The sequence below is a fragment of the Miniopterus schreibersii genome (assembly GCF_964146895.1).
Source record: "Miniopterus schreibersii genome assembly, chromosome: 14".
NCBI lineage: Eukaryota > Metazoa > Chordata > Mammalia > Chiroptera > Miniopteridae > Miniopterus > Miniopterus schreibersii.
The window spans coordinates 51643805-51670003 of NC_138114.1; the positions used below are offsets into that span (position 1 = coordinate 51643805).

Below are 26199 nucleotides of genomic sequence, written 5' to 3' on the forward strand. Positions count from 1 at the left end.
CAGGTACTTTTTTATGTAGGTGCCCCTGCATTAAGCCTCCTGGGTCTAATGGCCTCCTTGTTTAATGAATTTAATGTCAGGGACCTGAATTACCTGGGTCATAGATCAGTTCTCCATTTCACTCTACTACCACCAATCTCATTTTATACTAAAAAGGGGGAAAGATAGAGCCTTAGATCTCACAAACACAACCAGAAATATCCAATGAATTTAGATGCAATATATCAAGGTGGTTTTGTCTTCCATCCACTTACTGTGGTGGCCCTAACTACTCTGCCTAGATAGATGTGTGATAATAAAATTACATGTAGTTACAAAAGTTTTAACCTTGCTTTCTTTTTTAAAAGAGATTTTCTTAAACCAGCAGTTTTAAAAACCTGAATCTTAGAGCTGTGCCAGTGACCTCAACCCTCAACTTTCTGTTGCAGGGTAGAATTGACATTTAAATGCATAACTTCTAATTTCCAAAGATCCACCCAAATGGTTTTATTTGCAGCAGAACAATCAGGACAGGAGGTATTCTGGAGGATAATTAGGGATTACCTGGCGGAGTTGATGACCTCCAGCCATCAGCCGTGGCATTTTCTCCCGGCTGGTCATCCATCAGGGCTTGTGATGATTTGACTCTAATGATGACAAGAACCAGCTCTAGGAGAGGTTGTGATTGGTGGGGATTTCAGCATTTTGTTAACTATTATGGATTTGAATGTAGGAATACCTGTTTCTAGTCTGAGATGGAACAACCAAGCATTCCAGTTGATACCCACTATTTTTCAAGAGGAAGCAAAATAAATGAATTCTATAAAATAACTGCCACATTTAGCTGCTATTAGGTTTAGGGGTTTGTGTGAGTGTGTGCACGTATCCGTGGGTGTACGTGTGCATATGTGTGCGTGCATATGTACTCTGTGCACACATGTGTACATGTACACGTGTGTGTATGCACGTGCATGTATGTGTGTGCATGTGTGCGTGTATATGTACATGTGTGCGCCTGTGTGTTTCCTGGGAATGTCAGGCACTGAAGTGGGAGCTGAGAGTGTGTCGCGCTCCGGGGCCAGCGTGCAGAGCTGCCAATGGTGCTGAGCCACCCATCATTCAACAGATAAGGGAAAAGGCCCTTTTTTCACTGTTAGCAGTGCTGAGAGATTAAGACGAAGGCCTGAATTATTTTCTAATTATCTTGCGGAGCATCCAGGTTCTTTATGGCGCCAGAAGCCATGCTGTTAGCTGAGAATAAATGCCTGTGAGCCAGGTGCAACGGGGAGCGCGGCCCTTGCCGCGCATCCGTCTCTCGTGCGGTGTCCCAGGCTGCCCCGAGCTCTTCAGCTCAGAGGGTGCAGGTGCTCCTCGGCCTGTGACGGGGTCACGCCCCCGTAAACCCATCATAAGCCGAAACTATCATAAGCCACAACTACATTTAATACACCCAGCCTGCCGAACGCCGCAGCTCAGCCTCGCCCACCTCAGATGTGCTGGGGACAGTCCCACTGGCCCACAGCCCGGCGGCTCTCTCGAGCCATTGCCTTTATCCCATGGGGACACGGGAGGGTGTTTTGTAGACACGGCGGGGTGCGATAACACAAAACACGATATCCAGAAAACACTGGCCACGCAGCACACTGCCCAGCCTCGGAGGCTTCCCCCCATGATCGCGCGGCCGACGGGGAGCCCGGCTCCCCCTTCTGCTCAGCATCATGGGAGAGTGGCCCACCCCCCGCTTACCACCAGCCCAAATAAGATCGAAATTCAGATTTCTAAGTGCAGTTTCTACTGGACGCGTGTTGCTCTCGCACCACCTGGATGACCCAGGGCCCCCTCCCGTCTCAAGGTCCTTTGTTTGGCAGCCTTCATGTGCTTTCATCACGTAACCTGATAGGTTCTCAGGCTCCAAGGCTTAGGGCCAGCACATCTTTGGGGGCCATTACTTTGCAACCAGCCATTGTTATACCTATTTTGCAGAAAAGGGAATTAAAGAAAGGAGGTTAATGACCTTGACCAGGGTCACTCTGCTGTGAAGTGGGGGACTGGGGTTTGCACCCTGTGGGTCTGATTCCATATTCAAGGTGGGCAGCCCGGCCCGGTGCCTTGCACATGTGATCAGCACACACTCTGGGAAGCATTTTGGTCCCTGTGCCCGTGGCAGGAGCAGCCAGGTGCAGGCAGCCTGTCCTTTCACACCGATTGGTCCCCAACCTGCTACGGAGACAGCACCGGCCTCACTGGCTGCACTTGCTCTGTAAACATTTTAGTCTTTTATGTTCAAGGCAAACGTACACTGATGATGACACACCTTTCACCACGCAGGACACACACTGTCCGCATGGGTAAACACAGCTGTGACTGTGAAAGGGTGGCTTTCCCAAGCTGTGTTTGCCCAGGGACAGTGTACACGGATCTCCAGCCACAGGGGCACCAGGGGCCACGCTTAGCAAGATCCCAGACCATGGAAAAGGAAATGCTGAGTGTTCTCCAAACTGGCTCATCAGAGGACTCAGGTTGAAGAGAGGCTCCCCTTCCTGTGCAGAGCTCCTCCACCCCGCTCTTAGGGAGGAACCCTGACCTTCACATGGGCTGTGTCCCACCTGGGACCCCACAGGGCGGCCTGGCCTAAGCCTCCCGTTTGCACAATGAATGAGTCAGGCGACCTGTTTCCTTAGCTCCGTTTCAGTGTCCACGCTGGCCAGTCTCTGTAACGTGACCCAGAGAAGGTGGGTGAGTGGAGACGGTCATCCCTCCAGAAAGTCCTTACTGACTTCCCCAGTTTCCAGGTTCATCCCTGAATTAGTGCTGATAGAGGGGCTGAGTCACGTCTCCCTGCCTTCAGGGCCCACAACTGTTAAACAGAACTTAACACTTCAGCTGCCGCCATCCTCCTGGCTCTCAGCCGAGGGGTGGGGTGGGGTGGTGCCCCCAGGGGACACTTGGCAATTTCTGAAGATGTCTGTGCTTATCACATTGCAACTGGCATCGGGTGGGTGGAGCCCGGGGATGCTGCTGACATCCCACCTGCACAGGATGCCCCCATCCAGCCCCCAGTGCCACTGGTACCAGGGCTGAGGAACACAGCTGAGAGCCCTGAAAACACCCACGGGCTCAGGCTCCTTTGCCTTCTGTGGGCTGAGATCCTGAACACCCGCCCCTCCCCCAGCACCACCCTGCAAGGACCCCGATTCCCGCTCCATGTTTGACGTGTCTCTTTTCTGGCAGAGCCTCTGCACAGGGTGTGTGCCGGGCCCTGCTGGCCCTGCTGGAAGATGCCTGGCTGCTGGCCTACGGCCAGGTCTGGCTCGGGAAGCACTCCAGTCCCGTGATGGAGCGAGTGGTGTGCTGTGCAGGATGCGGTGTGGCCCGGCCCTCGGTGGGACCAAAGGCAGGGTGGGCTGGGGGCGCTGGGGCTGCCAGAACCAACCTCAGCCTACTAACTGCCACACTGTACGGTGAAGGAGAGGCTGTGTACAGACGGAATTGGAGCTGTGATGGGGAACTATCGGGGTTCCAAATGGCGCCCAGGGAGGGCTGTCAGGTTTTATAAAGAGGAAGGTGTGGACGGCCTCACAGCTGTTGGACTCCATGTCGTTTCCATAAACTCCACGTTTGTCATGAGCTGCGTTCTCAGTGCAGAGTCCCCGAGGAAGGATGAGTGCGTGGGCGGGGCCGGCAGGCGGGGACGTGCCAAGTCCCCTGCACCTGTGCCCACGAGGGGACACGATCACGAGAACACGATTTCCTGGGGAACACCCATAGAATGAGAAGCGGGGAGCGAGGCAGTTGAGATGCCGGGAGCGCTGGGACGTGTCAGGGGGTCAGGACCCAGGTAACAATGCTCATCTTTCCTCCCTCCCTCCTAGAGACGCATATGAAACACCCAGGCACCTTTTTACTTTTCCATTCCGAAAGCTCATCAAACATTTACAGAGCCAACCTTCGGGGATGGAAGGAGGGGCGCTGTCTTCAAAATCAGTTTGGGTTTTTGAAGTAGACACGGAGCCGGCAGTGAAGGGCAGGCGGGCTGTGGGCGACATCTGATTATTCATCGCTGTGGACACAGGAGGCACCGGGCTTGGGGCCCGCACGCAGGGGCGCCAGGCTGACGCGGGATGGAAGGGCGTAGGCGCGAGGGGGGTGGTCCCACCTTCAGCTCCCATCCTCTGGCCCCTCGGAAGGCCTGGCTGCCCCTCAGTGGACGGCGGCTGGGGATGACTTCTCTGCACTAAAGAAAATCATGTTTCTCTTTGGCTGAAATTAAATGAAGTATCCCAAGCCCTGGCCAGTGTTGCTAAGTGGTTAGAGCATTGGGCACCGAAAGATTTCGGGTTCGATTCCTGGTCAAGGGCATGTACCTGGGTTGCAGGTTCTGTCACCCACCCTGGTTGGGGCTTGTGCGGGGGACAGCCAGTCTATGTGTCTCTCTCACATCGATGCTTCCTCTTCCCTCCTCTCCCTCCCTTTCTCCCTTCCACTCTCTTAAAAAAAAACAAAACAAAGTCAATGGAAAAAATATCCATCCCCTGGTGAGAATTTAACAGCAACAACAGCAAGAAGAAGGAAGCGCTCCAAGAGGAAGCTCTTGGAGGGCAGGACTGGGGATCAAGGCCTACGGGAGACGCGTTTTCCGGGTTCCCAGGGAGCCTGCGGGAGAGCCCCTGGGGGCGCGGACCCACAGCGCCGCCGACCCACCCGCACTAACCGCCTGTCTTTCAGCTGAGCACAGCGACCCACCTGCACTAACTGCCTGTCTTTCAGCTGAGCACAGCGACGGGTGGAGCTCTGAAGACGGCGGGGAGGACCCGACCGTGAAGACCAAGAGGAACCGGTGGGTGTCGCATGCTTTCCTTCTGCGTCCTTCCTCGGGGGCTAGTGAGGTGGCGTGGGGAGAAGGGGGCTGCTTGGGCTCCATCGAGCAAGGCAGGGGTTCCACACTGAATAGGGGGGAGGTCTCAGGGTCCATCTCAGCGATGACTCCGGGTGCCCTGGGTCTCAGTGGGCAGGTGTCTCGGTGGCTCTTGCCTCAGGGGAGTCCAGGTGCCAGACGGTGCCCTGTGCTGGGTGAGGGGTGGGCTTGGGGTCAGGCGGCTCTGGGTGGGCATTCCAGCTCTGTCTCGCTTGATTTGTGATTTTGGGCAAAGTAACGCCACCCTGATCTCAGGATTTTCATCTGCCAAGCGAGACGGCGGCAGTTCCTAATGGCTGCTCGAGGTGACGCCTAAATGAGATGATCCCATGTGACTTCCTGTCACACTCGGGGATGGCGGCTCATCATCAAAGTTTGCTTGTTACCTTTTGTTTGTGGTGGTTGCAGCACTCGTGAGTGGGAAAGCCACCCTTCCGTTCAATCCAAGGGGCTCATTGTCACCCCTTAACCCTCCGGCAGGCCCAGCGGGTCTGTGGTATCTTTCCTACTGACTTCCACCTAAAGGGTAAAACTCGGGGTCTGTGTGTCTGAGTTCCCCCGACCGGGAGAGACAGAGGCGTGACGTGGCGGCTGGGCACCCATCTCTGGCAGAGAGAGGTGGGAATGACTCTAAAAGGCAGCCCGTGGGGGAGTTTCACAGGCCGCTTCCTGAGCTCATGTGGTGCCCAGTGTCCCGTCAGAACCAGCCCTTGTCATGGCCCCCAGGGTGCCTTTAGTCACGTACCAGGAGTCGGCTTATCAGCCCTGCCCGCGGGACACCTCGGCCGGCGACGGGAGTCCGAATGCTGTTGTCAATATTGGCACTGTTTGCATTTTCTCTTTTGAGAAATGTCCCTTAGAAGAGCAGTGCTTTTTGCAGCAGTGAAGGTTTGCAGCGGTGAAGGAAAATGGAATCTTGCCTTTGAGCCTGTGCCCATTCTTACCTCTTCGGTTCTCACCCTGAGGCTCCAGGACAAAAGACCGGGTGGGGGGAGAGAGGGAGGCAGGGAGAGGGCACAGGACAGTGGCTGCCTGGCAGTGGGAGCCGCGAGTAGACTCGCCCCTGCGATGGACGCGCCCATGGACCAACCTGTGGAATCGGACCTGAGCGGTTCATTACATCTTTCACTTTCAACACCTCCAGGCCATTTCCCACTGTGCACGTCCTAAAAATTGTTTTGCTGATCAGGGCCCAGGAATATTGTCATTTTAATTGATAACAAGCAAACATTGCAGAACTTTCCAGAAACAATGCAGGAAGGGTGAGCACTGTCCTCCCCAAGACGGGGCGGGCCCCGGTGGGAGGCAGAAGTCTCCTCTGAGGGTGAAGGGGACCCAGGGCTCCCTGTGGCGCTGGAGTGAGGAAACCCCCTCCCCAATCTCACAGGTCTCCATTTTCATGCTCCCCTAAATCTTCCCCCAAGAAAGTCACTTTGGGCGTCAAAGGGCCACAGAAGATGGACACAGAGTGACTTCGATGGGGGCCAAGGGCTCCACGAAGGGAGTAGCATTGTGTCTCCTTATTTTTAAGTTCTCACCATGGATATCAGCTAAGCCTGAGCGTTGGTCTTTGGAGTCATATAAATAATTTAAAAAACAAGACGAGCTTTCTGAGGCACAAGAGAAATGGAAATGTCACCATTACTGGGTGACTTTGAACCTGTATAGGAGGAAACCGAGCAGGATGCAGGTGGCTGGGACTCTGCCTACATCACCCAATCCTCGAAGTCTCAGCAGTCGGCACTTTAATAACATCAAAACGTTAATTTTGCTTTTAATCCCCTGAAGGACTTCCACGATTGAGCACAAGCATGGGAAGGAAGAGGGGGGTTTGGCAGGAAGCCGTCTGTTTTGGTTCTTGAATGTTTCCAAGCCCATGTCCACCCTGCAGGTCTGTGTGCCGGGAAAATGCTTGGACACACGGGCTTCCGTCGCGTTCCAGGCGTCATTGTCACCAGCGGCTCTGCTCCGCCACTGAGATCGATGGTCATGAAGCCGGATGAGGGTCTAGAATGTTCCTTCCTTCATTTATGCGCCTGTTCACACGCACGGCGCCTCTCCTGTCTGGAAGCTGCCCCAAAGCTCCCCCCACAGCCCGAGTCTGCATGTCCCTTGCGCAGAGCTGACACCCCAGGCTGGCTGGACCGGGCATTTTTTTTTTTTTTTAATCTTCACCTGAGGATGTTTTTCCATTGATTTTGAGAAAGAGAGAGAGGAAAGAGAAATATTGACCTGAGAGAAACACATCAATTGGTTGCCTTCCGCACTCGGGGAACCTGCAACCGAGGTACATGCCCTTGATCAGGAATCAAGCCTGCGACCCTTTGGGCCACGGGCCAACGCTCTGAGCCAAACCGGCCAGGGCTGGACAGGGCATTTTTGTGTGTCTTTGGCAAAGGTTTTGTCAGGAAATCCAAGTGCTGCTCAAGCTCGTATCTGCTGTGCATGTTTTTATTGGGTAAACTGGCCCGAACAATGGGAGAGCAGACCTCCGGAGAACCTGCTGAAGTCAGTCCATTCTGACCTCCCCTTTTTGTATAAATGATATAATTTTCCTCATCAAAAAGCACTTACCTTCCTCCTGCAACGTGTGACTCACCAGCGGCTGTGTTGGCCGCCTGGGAAATGGGGGTCTGACCGGCAGTGATCGTTGGGGATGCCGCCTCCTCCCTGCACCCCTCGGACTCCTGCACAACTCACATCTATTGTGGACACTCTCACACACATGGAGTGGAGTCAGGTCCAAATGCGACTTTTCCTAAATGTCACAACGACAAGCTTTCAGATGGCTAAAGTGTTTTCAACTACCTGGTGAGTGCCGTTCCAAATGGCTTGTTATTTACTGTTCACCGAAACACGCCCGTGACAAGCTCGCACCCCTCCCCGGGACTGGAAGACGGATCGGCTCTCCCCCTCCTGCGCGGTGCCCGGAGGTTCGGCCTGTTTCCGATGTGTGGTTCTGTTTAAAGTTCAGACCTGCTTTTCAAATGTGCTGTTTTAAGAACTTGGGACTTATTTCAAATAATGGAATTATTTTAAGCATTCAGCAAAAGTGTGCTCTGTGGTGTAAAAACCAGAATGAAATTAGGCATAAAACACATTGGAGAAGAAATTGCCAGTGACACACTGGATGGAACAGAACACAAGCTGAAGTGGACCTGTATTCAGACAGCAGCCTGACCGGTACCACCAGCCTGGGCCCTGCAGGGGACAGCTGTGCCCACCCTCCCTGGCGATGAGCCAGGAGGCCATACAGGCCTGGGGGAGATGTCCCGCAGCCTGGCCTGCCTCCCACAGCATCTGTGTCAACGCTCGGCCACAGCCAGCATCTGGGTCCCTGTAGTCGGCTGGCCTGCTGGCCCTTAGTCTGCACAGCCTACACTTCAACTCAGTTCTCACACTAACTACCTGGAGATGGCATCACCCCCCCCACACCCAAGGTTAAGGGCTTAGTCCCACAAGACTCCCCCACTTCAGATGCCAGCCCAGGTGGGGATTCCTGGGCCACCCAGACTTCTGTTCAACTTGGCCATACATTCAGGGGTACCCGCACCCCCCCTTCAGTTTTGATGATTCACTAGATGCCTCACAGAGCCCAGCGAGTGCTGTACTGACAATTACAGATCTATCCTAAAGGCTGCAACTTGGGGACAGCCAAGCGGAAGGCCCATAGGCTGAGGTCAGAAGGGTCCCGAGTGCAGGAACCACTCTCTCCATGGAGTTGGGGTGTATCCCCTCCTGGTACCCTGATATGCTCCCCAGCCTCTTTGTCCAGAGTTTTTATCGGTGTCAATATGACCACTATACAGGGATGATTGATTCAACACTGGCCGTGTGGTTGAACGCCATCTCCAGGCCCCCCCCTTCCTGGAGGGGCTGAAAGTGCCAATCCTCTAGTCTAATGGTTTTCAACCAGGGCACCGCAAAACATTTTACATCCTGCAGTGCCTGACTATTTAGTCAGGGGCACTCACCTCTTTTCCCTTAGATTGTCAAATAAAAAAAATGACAACAGCCAACACAACAATAGCCATCCGGTGTGAATGAGCCAAAATTATACCCTAAGCCTAGCCCTGGCCCTAGCCCTAACCCACATGGCTGTATGGAGTGGGTGCCCACCCAGGGTGACCTTGGCTGGAGCCAGCTTTATGGAAAGTATTCAAATTTACTTTTAGTTGAAGGTATACCGACCATGAGAATATTAAAAATATATTTAGCAAGTTTGCATTTGCTTTGACCAGTTCTAACTGAACCAATGTCTTCGCGGTCTGGACGGCGTCCAGCGGCCCTGAACGAAATATTCCATTGAAGTAGCTTGAAAAGGGACTGTCGCCGAGCTCGCAACCTTCTTATTAATCTCAGTTCAAGTTACAACAATACGAGTCTTGTTTCCACTCTTCTATTTTTAGCTAAAGAAAATTTATTACAAAGAAACCCTAATTATACTCTTTGGAATATACAATTGCAAATCCACTGGTAATTTTATTTTTTTCAAAATTCCACACAGTCACCTATGAGGCAAAGGAAGTAAGTTCTCCTGAAATAGCTGGTGTATAAATAAGATTTCCTAATGGGCTGAGCAATCATTTCTTTTCTTTGCACATTTGCTATTAGGCAGGATTAATCTATATTACGTGAAAACCTTTGTTTGATACAGAACATTGTTAGACATGGAATATTCTCAGCAGCTCCTCATGTTGGTCTAGTAGGTTTTCACAATACCCTGGACAGAAAGTGACAGAAAGGCCACGTACTTAGTGAGTGTTGGGAGGTGGGGACTCCCCCTCCGCTGGGTTGACTGCACCAGGACTTAAAACGAGTTTTCCAAGAGTCTTAGCTATGTAAAGAGTTCCTCGGAAGGTTTTAGAGGCTGAGATGAAAAGCAGGTGGGTCCCCAGGGGCGTGTTTAACTCTCTGTGTCTTGTGCCCCAAAGGACCGAAGGTGACGTGAGTCCTGGCCCAGAGGAGGCGGAGAGAGAGGACAAGGGGGCCCGGACGCCGCCACCCCAGATCCTTCTGCCCCTGGAGGAGCGCGTGACCCACTTCCGAGACATGCTCCTGGAGAGAGGGGTAAGGACCTGGACGCCGGTAATGGCTCTCAGAAGCGAGCGACTGAGTCACTGTCCCCGTAGCCCCAGACACACTTTGCTTCCTGAGTGAGTTCACGGGCCCGGGCCCTGTGAGATTCCAGCGTCAAAGCCGCAGGAAGAGGAGCCCCCGCTGCTTGTCTGGGAGCAGGAAGGAGAGTCTGGAAGGTGGGGGCAGAGCAGAAGCCCTGGGGAGACCCAGGGCAGGTCTCCTGGAAGGGACAGTCACTGGGATCACAAACAAGCAGCACCTGGCTAAGATTCCTGCCGGTGCCCGGCCAGGTTCCAGGGTCCACCCCTCCCAGAGGGACACCCCTCTGGTTTCCTTACTCAAGTAGGGTCTTCACATCTACGGGTTAGTCCGACTATTTTTAGTTTCTAAGATGTTTTAATGGCAGCTGACTACTACATCTCATTCTGGGCTTAATGGGGAAAACATTTTATAATCGAATCCCCTTCCAGTGACTTTTATCTCCTGCTTTAGCTTTTGGGTAGAAAATGAGCTGCAACAATAGGTTCGCCCAGCTAGACGCCTTCACAAATGAGACTGAATGCAGAGCAGTAATGGGCCGCTGTGGGTGAAGCTAATGCTAATGACACCGCCAGTGACCTTGGGAACTCCAAGGCAAGCTCCCCGCAGGCGCCCCGGGGCGGGGCAGTGGAACCGGGGTGTGGGGCCATCAGGAAGAGAGCTCCCCCAGAACAGCGGCCTGAGCAGGCCCTGCAGAGTCGGCTGGAGCCTGGGCACAGGGAGACCGAGAGGGTCCCAGATCTTGAGAATCAGCGGGGCTACCCCAGCCACTCTCCCCGGGGACCGCGCCACCTTTGCACCGTGACTTTTAATGCACCCCCTCTTCCTCTACTGGTCATTCACCCAAAAGTAAAACGCAGCCCTGGCCACAGGGGACTGGAAGGGAAATCAGACGTGGGAATTCAAAACCACAGTGCAGCGCGTCTCCCTGAAGTAGCATGTCGCCAAGTTACGCGGAAGTGCAAGGTGGGGATGCCAGGAGCACACGCAGGAAGAGCTCCCCGGAGACGGAGGTCACTTTTTGTTTTTCAAAGACTTGATTTTAAAACTAGAGGCATCAAGCTAAAATTTTATTTTAGGAAAGGTTGTACTGTGGTCCTTCCAACCAGCATGGAAAGAACCGGGACAGGGCGGGGCACTTGGGGTGCTCCTGTCCTTGGGGCTCGCTTTCTGCTTTGCCGCCTGCGCTTCCTTTCCCCGGATGTCAGCAGCGCGAGATCACTTAGCTGCCCTGCCTGCCACCCAGTGGAGTTGCTTGTTCCGTGGCCATCAGCCTGGCCTCATGGCCCTGGAGGCTAATACACAATGTCATGGCCGGTCGCCGCCTTCGGGGCCACCCTGCTCTGCCCCTTTCCACGCTTGGCACAGGGTCCCTTTCCTGGGAGGCCCCCCGGCCCCCCCGCAGCCCCTGCCATGCTGCCACACGCTCCGTGGCCCTTCACGTTGCCCAGTTACCAAGCGAGCTGCAGCTCCTGGAGGGTCAGGGCCTCCGACATTTCTTTAAGTTTCTTATTTATATCTCCGGTTTCATCTCTTTGTTTGGAAATCGGCAAGCCCCAATTCACCGTCTCGGCATCAACAAACCTGTGTGAAACCGGGGCCGCCCGAGGGACCCGCCTGTGCCTGTCCTGCCCCGGCACCCTGGTGGGCTAAGTTCATGTGGTCTCTTGAGTTTATCCCAGTGGCCTTGGTTGAGCAGTTTTACTGATGAGATTTTCTGCGAGTTCTTGCCTCACTGAGGTGGGCGGTTCCTTTCGGTCTTAGATTCTCATCACCGAGCCTCGGGCAGGCACCGTGGGGATGTGTCGAGATCCCCCAGGGAGAGAGAGGCCGGTGGAGCCCAAACCCTGACCTCACAGGGAGTTCAGAGGGAGCCCACAGGTAGTGCCCGGATAGCAAAGACCACCCTGAATTATGCTGATGGCATAGAGCAAGGCCACATTTATGACTTTTGACTATAAAATATGCCAGTGGACTTTATGAGTTACTCCTACCCGTGGGGATGTGATAGCTACGCCTGTAAGATTTCTAGTTGCTTGAAAACGCACAGAAAGGTCACTTTTTCATGAACTGAGTGATTAATATGATTTTTTTATTGCATTTGTTCAGAAAATCATGCACTTATGGAATGATGAAGCGGGCCCTGTGGGTTTCTAGTAGTTCACAAAGGGCGTGGTTTGAGGTGTCCCTTGGGGTGGGGGGGCAGGGAGCCTTCAGTTGTGTGGTTTTGTAGCACAACTAATTGATGTCTCCATGGAAGGCTGTCTTTTTTTTGTTTTACTACACAGACCACAGAACAGCTTTCCTTTAAATTTCAGTCTGTAAAGGTGCAAGTTTAAATGAATAGGTTATTAATCTAACCCTGCCTATTTAGATAAATGTACTCAAGGCAATTTCTTGAGAACGTCTCTCTCCCGCAAAGCTTCCCTTGGAAGTAAGTACGGCTTTCCCAGGAGCCAGGAAAGAAAAGGCCTTTCGAGAGCCCTAGCTCTTCATTCCGGGACTCAGGGGCTGCACATGTGCGCGGTCCTCTCCCGGCCCTCTGTGGGTGACCCCGGGCCTGCTTCCCAGCAGCGGGCCTCTGGGAGACTCGCTGACCCTGAGGCCACCTACTCAGGTGAGCCCCTGGGGCTTGGCTCTGAGTCTGTTAGCATGAGGACATCACGGATGGCACACTCACTCTAGCTGGGCCACTTGGTCCCCACCTCCACCAGGACAGCCACCGATCTGAATGTGTAGGGGTAAAAGTGGTACAAATGAAACAGGGGCTCCTTACAGGGGTCCTGTGGCTAACGGGGCAGCAGGTGCCTTTTCCCAAGCAGCAGGAGGGGCCCCTGCCTGGTGAGTGATGTATAAGCCGCGTCACCTCTCTGGGGCTCTTATGGTCCTTGGGCCAGGACACGTGCTAGAAGGTCTCAGTCGTCTTCATGTACAGGTAACAGGTGGCAGTAGAGGTAGCCCTGGACCTGAGGGAGATGAGAGATGTGTGACTCGAGTCCTGGGCACCCTCAGTATCTGCTCCACACAGTGACTCTTTGCTCCTTGGGAAGCTTATCTGCCTCTCGTTTCTATGGCAACACTTCAAAATCTCACAAGACACATAATAATATCGCTAATAAAATGACGCTATAAAAGGAATGCATGCTTATTATAGAAAATTTGCAAAATATTAAGAGTATAAATAAGAAAAAAATCCCTTGAAATGCTACCCTAAGAGACAGTCAGTACATCAATTGGGTACATTTTCTTCCAGTCTTCTTTTTAATAACAGAGTTTTTTAAAATATCAAGAATGAACATTTTATCTTATAGCATACCAAATATTGAACTATAAACATGGATGAACATTAATTTTTTTAAACATGCAGTAGTTCATTTCATGAGGTTTAACCTGATTTATAAACTTGTATACTATTTCCTCCTTTTAAGCATTTAAAAAATATTAATATAAGTTTTTGGAAAGTGTTTTTGGTGAGGGTACAAATCGTCAGTTCACATATCCCACATTGCATTTATTTGGTGTGCTTCCCCACTCTGCCGTCCTGGACGCCGCTCGGGGCCCCGCTGATGCGCGAGCGCTGCCTGCGGCCTGGACACTTGCCCAGCGCCCCACAGCGCCCCAGCCCGCTTTCCTCAGAGGCACGTTCGCACCGGCCCCGGCGCGATGCCGGCGGGTGCTTTGCCTGCTCGCCCGCCACTGAGCCGCGCTCGGATGTTTCACGGTCACTGTTGACTGTTTTGGGATCTCACTGTTCTGTCCCTTGGATGGGTGAGTTCTCACGGCTTCTCGGCTGCGGTTCCTCCTTCCGGATTGGCCGCCCTGACCTTGGGGATTCTGCTCTTCGGACCCTGTCACCTCTCCATCAGCATTAGACACATCGCACACGAAGATGACCCACCGATTCCGAGGATGGACTACAGCTACCCTGAATGGGAAAATAGCCCTCAGAGGCGATTAGATCAGCTACGCATATTGCGGAGTAACTAAAATTTTATATATCTGTCAAAATAGAAAAAGAAACCTGAAACTGCTAAAATACTCTGAGCACTGGGAGATGAGGGGTGGAAGTCGGGGTGTCCTAGGCCCCTTGTTTATCTCTGTGTTCAGGACACATGGCTCACCTGGCTCACCTGGCCCACCTGGCCCACCTGGCTCACCTGGCCCACCTGGCCCACCTGGCTCACCTGGCCTACCTGGCCCACCTGGCTCACCTGGCTCACCTGGCCCACCTGTGCTCATGGAACTCTCCACAGACCGACCACTCCCATCTCCAGATTCAGGATTAACCATCTCCCCTGGCTATGCTGAATCCAGGAGGGGTTAGGGTCAGGATGTAAACCCCCTACATCCCTGTCCCTGGGAGACAAATCTCAGGCAGGTTTCGGCCTGTCCTCAGGGACCCCGCCACGGTTCCCATACCATCCGTGGCTTTTCTCCCTCCACGGGACAGTCTCCATGCCTGGAGCCACCTCCCAGGTGCACTGGCCGCACCCAAGCCTCTATCTCCCGGCTGCTTCCAACAGACCTAAAGGATGACGCTGCCTCACAGTCAAGGACACATCAAGGGCACAGCCTCACCCACCAGCCTGTTTACTTCATTCTGGGCTGTGTCCCTCCCTCTCCCACCGCCTGTAATTGTCAGGAGCTCCAGAGCCAGAGATAGAAGACACAGCCGAGCGTTCCAGGAAATTGGGTAAAGGGGGTAATGGTGTGAGCGCTAATTACAAAGAACTGTTATCAGCCTGAGCCTGCAGAGGGGAGGGGAGGGCTGATCGGGAGGGGCGGAGGGTGGCTAGGCTTGTCGAAGGTGGAATTGGCAGCACCCGGGCCTGTGGGAGGCGGGGTAGGGTGCTGGGGGGGGGGGGCGAGTCCTGGAGGAGAGTGCGGGTGGGGGAGGCACCTGGGCTCAGGAGGGGTGGGCTGAGCTGTGGAAGAGGTGAGTGGTGTTGGGACAAGTATGGCCTCGGTGCCCCCTCAGGACCCCTGCTCCTGCCTCCCCACCTCCCTCCACCAGGTGAGAAAGGCCTCTGCCCCTCCCGCCTGAGGCTGGGGCCAGTTTCCCTGGGAGTAGGGGAGACCAGAATTGGCAGGAAGGGAGCGACAGCCCCTGGTCCATGGGTCACCCCATCAATGCGGCCTGTTTGATCATCAAATTTGGTAAAAACATTAGCTTCCAAAGTAACCGGATTGGTGTTTGAGATGGGAATTAGCCCCTAACAGAGCCCTGGGAACCCCAGCTCCGTGTTCCCGAGCTGAGGCAGGAGCTGCTCCGGCTGGGCCCCTGGTGCAGTCGGGCAGGAGGTGACCAGGATGCGGAGGATGCGGGGGGCTGCCGTGCATACAGACCGTCACGGTCACACAGGTGCACGTGGAGCCAGGACCGGGTCCCCAGCTGCCCCAGAGGCAGCAGAGGGGAGTCCCCGCCTACAGCTGAAACAGCGCACGGGACGGCTCTGCCCGCCTGGGGAGGCCGACAACGCGTCTTGGGTTCGGGGTTGGCAGGAGCCATCCTTGGCCACCTTCCTCCCTTTCCTCTGGTCTTTAAGTGCCTGGCCTCTTCTGTGATCCAAGGATTGACAGATACTCAAAATAGCCTTTGGTTCTGAAGATAAAAGCGGCGTCTGCCTCCTTCGGGCGCCCCTGCCAGCGGAGGTCTGGTTGTGATGACTGAGAGGACTGTCGCCGGGATCGGACACCAACAGGACTTATATTATCTCACCTTTTAGCCAGAATTGGACTCTCAGCCCACTTTACTTAACCGGCATCCACTTTCCTCCAGAATTGACCTTCCCAGGAGCATCGTAAGGCCCTTTGCTCAGCTTTCAGACGGGCTCTGGTGCAGCTGGGACTGAGGCTGGAGGCAGTTTCTTCAGTGACTTTTCTCCTTTGTGCTCAGACCCTGGTCACTCCCCCCCCAGGGGATTGCAATCAATGATCAAGGGTCCCTGTTCCGGAATAGCTGAGTGTCACCGATAGGCTGTGCCCACCTGCAGGCAGTGTGGGCCTGCCTCCCGCCTCTGTCCTGGGCCCCACGCCCTCGCCACCCTTCTCTCAACGGCACCAGCCCTGCAGGAGCATCGGTTGGCATGGCTGCCGGGTGGTATGACGGCATCTGTTTTATGGCCATAAATTACAGTTGCTGTCGGGGTGGCTCATCTCGCCTCCTCACAGATTGTAAATTCCGTCGGAGGCAAGGGTGATATACTACACATTTTAAAAAATGTATTTTATTAAACATCTAGAACTCCAAAGAGTCTCAGTGAACTGGTGGAGTTAGTTATGTGACACCGAGTCCCTGCAGAGCTGGGGCCCTCTGGGGTGTTCACGGGTCCCTGTGGACGGACACGTGCCCCCTGGATGGAGCTGAACTGCGGTCGGCTACAGCTTCCCTCTGTGCCTGCTCTGCCACTCACGGGGTCGGTGTCCCCGGTCACAGTGGAGTCATTCTGCCCCATGTGCCCCTAGAGTCCCCACCCCGACCCCTGAGATTATCTACAGTTAACTCGGTTCTCAGCCCACTGAAGTAAATCCCTGGGTGGAGCTGGGCCATCCTGCTGATAAAACAACTCGTGACTATTTTAAAAGGCTTTGATTTTATTATTAAAGATAGAGATTGTCAAATTTAAAAAGTTCTGTTATGATGTACGCAGCAAAGCACATGTCGGTTGAAGTAGTGTCTCTACCAGGAGGAGTTTAACCCGTTCACAGTGCGGATGTGAAGGGGGTTTGGTGAAACTGCCAAGTAGCTTCCCGTCTCCCGGCACCCAGGAGCTCACTCCCTGCCCAGGCCCCCAAGGGCCCTCCTGACATGCAGGTCACCCTGACTCCTCTCCGTGGCTCTGGAGATAAGGTCCGGGTCCTTAAGTCTGCCCTGAGGGTCCTGCCCGTCCGCTCGGTCTCTCCTGCCTCCTCCTGGCCCCTTACAGGCTCCTGTGCCCCCTGTCACGCTCAATCGCTCACAGTCCGCATTCCCCTCTGCTCCTGGGCCCTGACCCGTGCACCGCGCCCCCCCCCCCAAACACCCTCCTGGCCCAGGTGAGTCCTCATGTCCCAGAGTCACCATTTGAGGAGGCTCCTCTGTGTGCCCTTAGCTCCTGCTGGGTCTCAGGAAGGGCACTGGTACCTCTCAGGAGGGCGTCCCTTCACTTACCTGTCCTGCCCCGGACCACGGGCTTCCTGATGTCGGGTCTTGGCTTATTTTCTCTGAATCCTCCGGCACCTGGCATGGGGCCTAAAGCATGATCAATATTTAGTCAATGTTTTTAAATGAATACATTATTTTTGAATGACTTGACCATTTCACAGCTCTAGCAGCTGAGAAATTCTAGAAGCAGCAACGTCCAGGTAGCCATGGGCACCCCCAGCACCCGGGCCCTGCTTCCTGACACACTCTCCAATGGAAGGAACCCCGGCTTTGGAGAGCTGGCTGCGCCACAGGCTCAGACAGGGGGTGTACACGATGCAACGGAAAATGAGGAGGTGCCCCCCCCCCCCGGAAAAAACACACAAAATGGGGAAGGTCTGGCATAGGGACTCAGGAACCAACCAGAAGAGGTCTCAGTGGCCAAAGCTGGAGCTATTTGAGCAGCAAGTTGGATTGGATGATACCCTGAAGTGGGAAATAAATTCTGAGTCTGTGCTGACAGAGACAAATGGCTGGGTAAGGAAGCAGATGCGGGCGACTGGGCACATACCCCACCCAGGGAACTGCCAATACCTCCTGCAGGTACGGCTCTCTCAAGAGGTGGAGCCCTGAGTGTGGGGGCGTGATGTCCCCCCAAAGAGGGCAGCATGGAAAGGGGGGAAAGAGTAAGGGTACAGAGGAGAGACAGCCCGGTGACCAAGGTCGCCATCGCCAGGGGCGAGTTGATAGTGTGCACCCTTGATAAGATGTGATGGGAGGGTGGGTTTAGCCTGTGGTTTTCCTCCCCAAACCCGTAACCCACATCCAACCAGGAGAAGAGCTGAGGTCAATCCCAACAGATGGCGCCTTACAAAAATCCCTGAGCGCCATCGTCACAACCGTTCAGGTCACAATAGGTGAGGTCTGAGAAACTGTCACAGCCCGAGGAGCCTCAGGAGGCGTGAGACTGAATGTCATGTGGTGTCCTGGCTGGGACCCTGGGGCAGAACAAAAGGATTAGGTAAATGCTATAGAAAGCTGAATAAAGCATGGGCTTCGTTAGTAATAGTGCGGGAAAATCTAAAGATGTAAAGACGTTGACAGTGTGGGAAACTAGGTACGGGACTCGCGCTTCCGTTGTAAGATGCTGGTAACTCCTCTGTAAATCTCAAACTATTGTGGAGTAAAATAGTTGTTGTTTTGTTTTTTTAAAAAAACTGACCTCAAAAAGTTTTAAGTGCGGATTAAAAATGAACTAAAATTATGCTCAACTCAGACTATGTGCAGGGCGTGGCCTCGGCCCCGGGCTGGGTGCTCTGGAGTTTTTCAGGTGTCGTTTCACCCTTCAAACTGTAGCAGACGTAATGGGGCTTCGGGGTCAGAGTTGCGTGGCCCCGAAAGATGTCCCAGGAGGGAAGAGTGTCACGAGTGTAGATGTGAAATTTCCCAGCGCTCTTGGCGTGGGTTTCTGGGAAGTCTGACGTGTCCGACGCTCTTAGGTAGCACCACGTCCCTGACCCGGGGCCTCACTGCCGTCCTTCACCAGCGACCATGCATGTCGGTGGGCTCCAGGCTCGGCACGGGTGCTGAAAGCGGCTCTGTTGACTCTCCCTTCAGGTGTCAGCTTTTTCCACCTGGGAGAAAGAATTACATAAGGTCGTGTTTGATCCCCGCTATCTCCTGCTAAACTCCGAGGAGCGGAAACAGGTAAGGGGTGGTGAGGCCTGGTGACAGCCTGGGGGGGCCGCGTTAGGATGACCTGTCCTGGGAGCTTGGCTGGTGGACAGACGCCTGCTGTCCGGGGGGCGGTGTAGGCTGGCTCCAGCCGGGAGCTGCTGGATAGCCCGTTGCCGGTGTGGAGGCAGGTTCCACCAGTCACCGGCTTGGCGAGCACGTCCCCGGTGACCGTGTTAGAAAGACCTAAGGTCTGCTGTAAAGACGGTGAGACAGGAGAGGACCCAGGGGACAATGGTCACCTAAGTAAAGGATGGACGTCCCCAGAAAAGCCAGGGCTGGCTCGCAGGTAGCTTGCCTGGCGGGTCTGCCCTGGCTTGTTCACACGGTGTGTCACGGAGCCAGGGCTGTTCCCAGATAAGCAGGCAGGTGAGGGACAGACAGGCTGCGCAGACTGGACAGATGGCACAAGGACTGAGTCACGCAGCCCGGCCGGGATCTGCTGGATCTGCATTCCAGAAGCGTCTTGAGATAAATTCTAGGAGGATCCGGGTTTCTGTGTCCTCTCTTCCTGTCCCTCCCTCCGCCCTTGGAGTTCAGAAGGAAAGTGGGTCATGGGGAAAAACCACTGGAAACAGAGAAGCCAGGAGAGTCACCTCGAGGGGGCTCTACGGCCACGGCCTCACGGTGACCATCTGAGCCTCAGACAGCAGACTCGGGAGAGCCTGGGCCAGGAAGACGGGAACCACGATTTTGCTTTTAATTTTGTCACCGGTTCATGACATTCCTTTAGGCAAACACCAACATGGAGTCAGTGAAGCCAGCCAGGCAGGGCCTCGGTGTGAGCTGAACAAATTACATTCTCTGCGTGTTGCTGGTGCCACCAGCTGCGATGTGAGAGTCAGCAAGACGTGACTGGGGACCTGTCCTCAGAGTCCCAAGACGAGAAACACGGTGGCCCCTGGCGCTGGGCTTCCACACTGCGCCCTTCACAGAGCCGGTCACTCCCAGGGGATTCAGTGTCAGGCGGGATGTGCCTGCAGGGGGCGCAGTGGCCTCCTAGGGACCCAGGTGGAGTCCTGGGCAGTGCCACCAGGAAGGCCCTGGCTTGTCGCTCCAGCCCTGAGGGAAAGGCTGAGCTCCCCTCCGGTTCTCGCTGTGTGTCATGTAGGGTTTGAAACACAAGGTCCCATTTCTGATGGGCAGCCTCCTGGTACTTTTCTCCTGTGTGTTTTCAGATATTTGAACAGTTTGTCAAGACCAGGATAAAAGAGGAGTACCGGGAAAAGAAAAGTAAGCTGCTGCTGGCCAAAGAAGAATTCAGAAAACTTCTAGAGGAATCTAAAGTGTCGCCCAGGTATGGAGAGAAATAAGCCAGGGACGGGTGTGTGGGGGGGTCTAGAGGTGCCCCCCAGACAAAGCCTGGACATTGCCCTGTGCTCCGGGCACCCTAGCAGCTCAGGCCCAGCCCTCCACCAGGGCTCCAGGGAGGCAGGCCTGAGACGCCTGCGCGCACAGCTCCTGGGCCTCGGCCGCTTCATAGCTGTCACTGCTCCTGGGCTTCAGGCTCAGACCTGGGAGGCCGAGAGGAAGCCCTAAGGACCCAGTGCTGGCGAGGGTTCCATGTGTCCCTGCAAAGGCACAACCACTCTCCAGTTTCCTTACCGGGACCCCCTGGCCTGGCAGTTATGGGTTCAGGCCATCAGTGTTTGGGTGCTTGCTACACGCCGGCCACAGGGCTAGACGTCCAGGACGTCGGATGGAGAACAGATACTGGTGTTTCCGTCCCGGAGGGAGAGTCCAGTAAAATTGCACTATTGAGGCTTATGGAGGTCGTAACCTTGACGAAGGTCAGGCAAGAGCCATGCACAGTTCTCGGGCCCTCCAGATAGGGAGAGTTTTCCTGAAGACACGGCCGCCCTGATGTGTAATGATGAGTGGGTTTTAAATGATGAGTGACGAAATAAGGGAAGGGTGTGCCAGGCAGAGGGAACAGCACAGGCAAAGACCCACGGCAGGTAGGCGATTGGTAAGAGCAGGGGGCGGAAGACCTGTGCGGCCGAAGCAGTGATGGGGGCAGGTGGGCAGGGGCAGGCTCACAGCGAGGCGGCCCAAGAGGCAGAGGGGCCAGGCTCGTTCCTGGAGGCCTGTCAGATGGGCTGATGGGGCGTCTGGACCCTGCAGGGCCCAGTGGGAGTGGCCCAGCGTGGGAGCAGGTGGGGCAGGTGTTGGAGGCCCAGTGCAGCCCCCAGCCCTGGAGGGAGGGCCCCCCCCTCGGGCACGGCCGGGGTGCAGGGTTCCAGAACACCAGGACTCACTCCCAGGGGAGGGCTTGTGAGAAACCTCTTGTTTTTCAGGACCACATTTAAGGAGTTTGCCGAGAAGTATGGCCGGGACCAGAGATTTCGACTTGTCCAAAAACGGAAGGACCAGGAGCACTTTTTCAACCAATTCATACTTATTCTTAAGAAACGGGACAAAGAAAACAGACTCAGGCTACGGAAAATGAGATGAGTGTGAAAGATGCAATAAGACTGAGAGTTTCGGGGGGGGGGGGCGGCGCGGCTGAGTTCTCAGAGGATTACTGTTTCATATTGAAGCTCTTTTGTACAACGTGCAGAGTTTGATGCATTCCTAATTGCCATGACACGTCGATCCCTTAGTTGTTTAATTATGCAAATGACTTGTAACATATACAGACGATAAACCCACTGCAGGCCTGTCACTCGGCAGAGGCGGGCACCATCTAGAACCATCCCAAGGCGTTTTCCCGGGTTGAGCCGACTCTCTGAAACTTTCCTGAGAACCTGTGTGAGTCCCTTCAGTTCCTCGGGAGCCCCTGGTGTCGGGGATCCCTCACTCAAGTGTCCTCACGTCTCGGTCTAGTTTTCTGAGTAGTAGCAATAGGGTCCTTTATCATTCATCATAGTGACATCTGTGAACATCAGGACACAGGGACGGTGGATCGCCCCCAGGTGTCTTAGGGAAATCACCTCATACCCCGGGGACGTCGGGCCTGGAGCAGGAGCCCCACTGTCAGCCGGAGGTCCTACTGAAAAAGAATTATTTTGTACAAAACCATCAAATACTTGAGTTATTTTTATTGTATGCCCAGAGTGTGCATGGGACTTTTCTCATCCTCTTTGTATAAAGAAATTTAAACATTTTTTTAATTAATAAATATTTTAAACCAGTGTTTCTGTGGCTAAGCCTGGATGGTGGTAGGCCAGCACTGATGCCTGTGTGTTGTGTACACTTGCGTGTGGTGTGTGCACATGTGCATGCAAACAGCCCATGGCAGCGCCTGGTACACAAGGGTGGCTCCAAAGAGTCCCCTCTCCACACCTCCTGTCCCCATCCCCCTGCTCAGACAGTCCCTCCCCTCGGGAACACGGAATGTTTGCCTTTCCACCTGCCCCTCCCTGGTGTGTCTGTTCTATGAGCTCCTTGTCACCAGCCATCCTCCTGGGACCCACCTTGGCCCAATGTGGACTGTCCTTTGGGAGACAACCTGCAGCCCTAGGGGACAGATTCAGGGACATGAAGATGAACAGGGCGATCGCTCCCAGGAGAAAGCAGGGCACTTTCTACACTTGCAGATGGGCATGGTGCTGGCTTCAGTGGGTGATGGATGGTACTTGGCTCATCTCCACCTCCATCCGCAGCGGGCATCTCCACCATAGTCCCCTAATTCTGCCTGCGAGGTCTCGAGATGTGGGCATCCCATGTGCTCCCTACAGTAAATCACCTTCTGGCAAAGGTGCCAAGGAGTGAACCATTTTTACTTTCCTTCCAATGTCCGCACCTCTGCAACACACGTTTAACACATAGTCAGGAGTCCACACCTCCAGCCTTCGTGGTTCACACTGACTGAGATGAGATGCTCTCTGGGGCCCCTCCAGGATGGTGGTGATGGAGCGTGCTCACAGCTGTCTGGGGCCAGGGAGTGCGTCACCGTAGCTCATGTTCACTGCCACTAAATTTTGGCTAAACCACTGGACCAGAGCCGTAATGGGGAGACATAAAAGGGGCCCACAAAGCATTCAGGACTTTTAGGTTTTATTTAGGATATAAAAGCAATATTTATTATGGTCCTACACACAATAAATATTTCTTGCCACAGGCATCATCACTTTGCAACTTACGCCATATTTTAGAAATGGAATGGCCCATAAAGGCCCAACAATTTGACCGCATCCAACCACCAGTGCCCGGGAAGCGGAACAGTTTGCTCCACCTGTTGGTGGCCTTGACACAGTGGCTGGCAGTGAACTGTCCCTGAGCTGACTCATTAGACGCTCTGTTGCACGGTCAGCCTGACCCTGGTGGCCCAGAGGTCAGGACAGCAAGGCCTGGGTTAGCGACCTAGGGGTGTCCTTTGTCCAGAGGGGTCACTGCTGCTGAGTCCCTGCCAATGCCCCTCGTCTCTAGCTGTGGGGGGTAGAACAGCAGAGTCACACGTCGTAATTGGACACAGCAAATGCTGAGTCCCACCAAGGCCATAGCCCGGTTTGTTCTGGGGGCAGAAGTGGAGACTCAGTCCTGCCCTCCGGAGCAACTAGCTCAGAGAAGACAGACTGGCGAAGTAGACTGTGCTGACCCAGGCTGGAATGGCCCTAAGGCAACAATGGCAGCTCAGATGTCCTCACCGCAGACCTCTGCCAGACGACGCCCTGCTGCTTCAGGCTGCTAACTCCTGTGATCCTCACAGGGACCCACAGGGCAGCCAAGACTGCCCCATTTCATTGAAGGACAGACTGAGTCAGAGAGGCAGTGAGTGATCGGTTGGCACTGGAGAGCAGGCAGGTGGCCTCGAGGACCCTGCTGCCCAGCAAGACCCTACAGCAGTCACGCTGGGAGGTTAAGCGAGGACAGGCTCTGAGCTCAGGGCTCCCTGCATGTCTCTCTATCTCCTCCAGAGCACACAGGCCCTCAGGAGCTCCGTTCTTATGCGTTCCGGGGCTCAGGCCGCAGAAGTCACTTGTCTAAGTCCTCAGAGCGAGCACACACCTGACCCCCGTCCCTCTCCAACAATGCTCAGCGTTGTTTAAAATAGAGCCTGGGGCGCAGAGAGTCTGGCGACCAACAGCGAGCCTGCTGGCCTTTAACCCGAAGATGGGATCCCTCTGTTACCACGCAGCCCTTCCCATCCTGAGGGCTGAGGGTGATCAGGGCCAGGGGAGCAGTGGCCGCCACAAGACAGGCCTGATCGACGCCACGTGCATGACATCCTGTCCCCGATGGTCTGCGCTGCCTCAGGTGGGACCGGTACCTGGGCCCGTGGGGCAGGAGAGTGGGGGGAGGTCAGGGGATGGCCGGTTCTGGGAGGGAGAGCCCCCCAGCAGCTGGAGCTGGAAGGAGCCGCCTCGTCCCCGGTCGCTGCATTTACTCACCGGCAGAGGAATTACTCTAATCCCATCTTCTTGTTACTCAGGCTGAGATAGAAAGAATATACAACCTGATTATGCACCTATAATGTATTAAGCCAGGAAGGTCTTAAAATTAAAACATTTAAGAAGAACTGTCTGGGGAGGTAGTTAAAGTCCGTTTAAATCCTTATCAAATAATGAAAATATCTTCAGGAAAAAAATCAGCCTCTTAGCTACGTGTTCACTTTCACGAGTTTAGCTTAAGTCTAAAGAGAAATTTCCATGAAGATATTTAGGATTTAAAAGGCCCTTTTGGCCATGGGTTGAGAAAACAGGACAGGTATGGGCTGGCTCTAGAAAGGGTCTCTAACCTCGGTGGGGAGGGTCCTTGTCACAGACCTGCTGGCTCACCCTGTGGGTGCCAGCAGCTGCTCGGGCTCCTTCCCTCAGCTTCTCCGCCCCTGGGCCAGGCACCTGTTTTTCTCCGTCAGGAGAACACAGCTCACCTGTGTTGTCCAGGTTAGAGGCTTGGAGGTGGAGAGACCGCCGTCCCCCGGGTCCTGCTGGCTCGGTCCCCCTGTAGCCCCAGCCCCTGTACCCTGTCACCCTCAGTGGAGCTGCGGCTGCACTGAGCTCGGACTCACACAATCTGTCCCAGGTGTTAGCCTTCACCTGTGTCAGAGGGGACAGCAGTGGGACAGAAGTTGCTTCCTCTACTCAGAAAGCTCAGAGGCCTGCTCACCCATGACTGGCCATTTACGGGGTCAGCCTGGGTCCCTCCCCAACCATGCAGGCAGCCTGTCTGTCCCTTATTCCGCTCCCCCAGAATGGGGTGGGGCAGAGGCTAGGCCCCACCCGTCTGCCACCACGCCCACCCTCACTGGGCCCCTAAAGCTCGGAAGGAGCCCTGGGTCCGTCTCAGCCTCTGTGCCCCACATGCAGGCCGCTGGCTCCTCCCTCTCCTTCCCTTAGGACAGCCGCCCTCTCCTGATTCTACTTTAGCCTTCCTCCTGGCTCTGTGGAGGAGCCCGGAGGCAGGTGACAGTCAGGACAGAGTTGGGGTGCAGCAGGGTCCCCACTCCTGCGGCTCCTCCCCACCTGGAGCTCCTTGTGTGGAGGGCTTTGAAAAGTGCCCATGGGCCTCGCTCCCTCGGGCGGCCTGGCCACTGGGGACACGTAGTGGGTGCTGTGCCGTGGCGGCTGCTTCCTGGGGAGGGAATGAGGTCCCCGCACAGGCCCTGCTGGATGCCGGGCGTGTGATGAAAGCTCCCTGCCTTCATGCATATTTTATACGTTAATCTCCTTCTCAGCAGTCCTGGCACCAGACACACAGAGGCTGTTTGAAAGCAGAGACAGAGAGGTGAGGGGACTCCCCGGCCCAGCCCAGGTGACCCGGGGAAGTGGGATTTCCAACAGGCTCCGATTAGCTCTTCATGGGGAGCGGATGAGCTTAGAGAAGGAGCCAGCCTGTGACCAGCCCCTGAGTAATGACCCTCCCTGGCAGCAGCAGAGGCCGGGCCAGGCTGGGCGGAGGAGTGGATTCGAGGTGGAGGCAGCCGGAGCCCAGTGTGGGCCACCAGGAGCCACGGGCCTGGGGCAGGGTGTTTCCAACTCTCTGAACCTGGGAGCTGGACTGCTGGGCCGTCTGAGCCATGTGGGTTAAACGTGCACCATGTGGAGAGAAACACTCAGGAGTAAGGACTTGTGTGCACGTGTGTGCACATGTGCACGTGTGTGCACATGTGCACGTGTGTGTGCCTGTGTGTGCCTGTGCGTGTGTGCATGGAAAGGGAGAAGAGTGGCTCATGTTGGGTGGTCTGTCCGCAACGGGGTTTCAGGAGCTGGCTGCAGGCACTGGCCCTCGGGACCCCGGGTGTGTTCATTCCACAGGAGAGCCCGTGCGTCCTGCTTCTGCAGTTGCTGGAAAATGCAAGGGCTAGACAATTTGGGGCACAGAAATTATTAAGTGCATAATCTCCTTTTGAAAGATTCATTTTATTTTGCTATAAACATTTCTGTAA

General features: G+C 54.7%; 1 protein-coding gene across 1 annotated transcript in view; it reads left to right on the forward strand.

Annotated features, from left to right (window-relative positions):
• Positions 1-22005, forward strand: part of TCERG1L (transcription elongation regulator 1 like) — a gene marked incomplete at its 5' end in the record, with an annotated part of 87545 nt that extends 65540 nt beyond the window's left edge. The window contains 5 exons of the mRNA XM_081157912.1: positions 4747-4816; positions 9829-9964; positions 18753-18842; positions 20048-20166; positions 21167-22005. Coding sequence (XP_081014038.1) covers positions 4747-4816; positions 9829-9964; positions 18753-18842; positions 20048-20166; positions 21167-21323 — 572 coding nt within the window. The 3' untranslated portion in view covers positions 21324-22005. The remainder of the gene's footprint in view (positions 1-4746; positions 4817-9828; positions 9965-18752; positions 18843-20047; positions 20167-21166) is intronic.
• Between the last annotated feature and the right edge of the window lie 4194 nt (positions 22006-26199).